Here is a 2500-nt window from a genome sequence, read left to right as displayed (position 1 = left end):
CTGAGGCCTGACTCTAGGGGCCTCCCCAGCTCTGAGGCCTGACTCTAGGGACCTCCCCAGCTCTGAGGCCTGACTCTAGGGGAGGGTTTCAGACGTCGGAGGCAGAAGGAAGGCAAAGGCCACACTACGTACACCACTACGTAGCTCCCAGTCCCCGTCCCCATCCCAGTACATCCCACAGCCAACATCTGGAACGAGATGCGTCGACCGTGCGTCTATGGGCCGTGAGAGAGAGAGAGAGAGAGAGAGAGGGTGTGTCCCACGATGGAGCAGCGTTCACCGGGAGGCTGAGCAGCAGCTGGTGGTGCGCCGGCGGGAATGAAGCAACACCGCAGAATTTCACAATTTTTCCAATTCTGCCGAGTCAAAAGAACTCCCTGCTCGCTGTCAGCGTCGTCCTCGGTCTCTAACTGGAGCACGACGATCCTCCATTAAATATGCGTTCATCTGCCAGTGCTTTGAGGGGCCGTCTGTAACACTGCCTACACGTCCCGCTGCCTCTCCTCTGTTCATATCGCCAACACGTGGTACACGGTCCTCTGGTCGCCGCGGCAGGCGCTGGTGTCCGTCACACACTCTTTCTCTTTTAACAATGACAGCAAATTTCTTATCAGCGTGTTGTTTATGGTGTGTGTCCAGACTGAGCTGTGAATGGGCTCCTTGGAATGTGATGTTGTGTGTGGTTGTGTGTATGTGTGTGTGTGTGTGTGGTTGTGTGTGTGTGTGTGTGTGTGTGTGTGTGTGTGTGTGTGTGTGGTTGTGTGGTTGTGTGTGTGTGGTTGTGTGTGTGTGTGGTTGTGTGTGTGTGTGTGTGTGTGTGTGTGTGTGTGTGTGTGTGTGTGTGTGTGTGTGTGTGTGTGTGTGTGTGTGTGTGTGTGTGAACCACCCAGTTCGGGGAGGGATGAAGTCTATCTAATCTAATCTAACGTGTCACAGCCCGGTCATGATTCACAAATGCGTCACTCAGTCCGTGTTTTTTGTGCATTGTTGACAGATTTGTAGTTTGTATCAGAAAGAAAAGAAAACTACAATGACATGGCCACATGCGTTTGATTCCAGATTATAACCAACCTCCAGTACGTTGGTGTGTGTGTGTACATCTATGGTCCTCATTCATAAAGCGCTTTTATCCAAAGCGCTGTACAGTGTTGACTGACATTCACCCGTTCATCACACATTCACACACCGACGGAGTCAACCACGCAGGGCGACAGCCAGCGGGTCAGGAGCAGTCAGGGGGAGGCGTCTCGCTCAGGGACACCTCCACACTCCTCTAGGAGGAGCAGTCAGGGTGAGGCGTCTCTCTCAGGGACACCTCCACACTCCTCTAGGAGGAGCAGTCAGGGGGAGGCGTCTCTCTCAGGGACACCTCCACACTCCTCTAGGAGGAGCAGTCAGGGTGAGGGCGTCTCGCTCAGGGACACCTCCACACTCCTCTAGGAGGAGCAGTCAGGGTGAGGCGTCTCTCTCAGGGACACCTCCACACTCCTCTAGGAGGAGCAGTCAGGGGGAGGCGTCTCTCTCAGGGACACCTCCACACTCCTCTAGGAGGAGCAGTCAGGGTGAGGCGTCTCTCTCAGGGACACCTCCACACTCCTCTAGGAGGAGCAGTCAGGGTGAGGCGTCTCTCTCAGGGACACCTCCACACTCCTCTAGGAGGAGCAGTCAGGGGGAGGCGTCTCTCTCAGGGACACCTCCACACTCCTCTAGGAGGAGCAGTCAGGGTGAGGCGTCTCTCTCAGGGACACCTCCACACTCCTCTAGGAGGAGCAGTCAGGGTGAGGCGTCTCTCTCAGGGACACCTCCACACTCCGCTAGGAGGAGGAGCCGGGGATCGAACTAGCACGTGCACGTACTCACCACCTGGTAGTGGCCGTACTGGGCAGAGAGGTGCAGGGGGACCTGTACTCACCACCTGGTAGTGGCCGTACTGGGCAGAGAGGTGCAGGGGGACCTGTCCGTCCTGTGACCCTAACCTGTACTCACCACCTGGTAGTGGCCGTACTGGGCAGAGAGGTGCAGGGGGACCTGTACTCACCACCTGGTAGTGGCCGTACTGGGCAGAGAGGTGCAGGGGGACCTGTCCGTCCTGTGACGCTAGGTTAACCGCCGCGCCGCCGCGCAGCAGGACCAGCACAGAGTCAGCCTTCCCCTGCCAGGCGGCGTAGTGGAGGGGTCGCATGCCTGGAGGGGGAGGGAGAGGGGGAGGGGGAGGGGGAGGGAGAGAGAGAGGGAGAGAGATGTAGAGAGAGAGAGAGAGCGAGAGAGAGACAGAGAGAGAGAGAGATGTAGAGAGAGAGAGAGATGTAGAGAGGGAGAGAGATGTAGAGAGGGAGAGAGAGAGAGAGAGCGAGAGAGCGAGAGACAGAGACAGAGAGAGAGAGAGAGAGAGAGAGAGAGAGAGAGCAGAATGGAAGGTTAAACCTTGCTGCTCACCTTTTCTGTCAAACCAACGTTCATGACAGAAATAGAACCCGCTGGAGCTGAACGCTTCAGTCTG

At 56.7% G+C, this 2500-nt stretch overlaps 1 protein-coding gene across 1 annotated transcript in view; it reads right to left on the bottom strand.

The window, feature by feature from the left end:
• LOC311377398 (caskin-2-like) overlaps positions 1 to 2184 on the bottom strand; it is a gene marked incomplete at both ends in the record, with an annotated part of 9409 nt that extends 7225 nt beyond the window's left edge. Inside the window, one exon of the mRNA XM_084491295.1 lies at positions 2039 to 2184. Within this exon, the coding sequence (XP_084347421.1) occupies positions 2039 to 2184 (146 nt within the window). The remainder of the gene's footprint in view (positions 1 to 2038) is intronic.
• Positions 2185 to 2500: the final 316 nt, after the last annotated feature.

The sequence above is a fragment of the Micromesistius poutassou genome (assembly GCF_964030765.1).
Source record: "Micromesistius poutassou genome assembly, contig: SCAFFOLD_6271, whole genome shotgun sequence".
NCBI lineage: Eukaryota > Metazoa > Chordata > Actinopteri > Gadiformes > Gadidae > Micromesistius > Micromesistius poutassou.
This window is presented reverse-complemented; position numbering and strand designations above follow the sequence as displayed.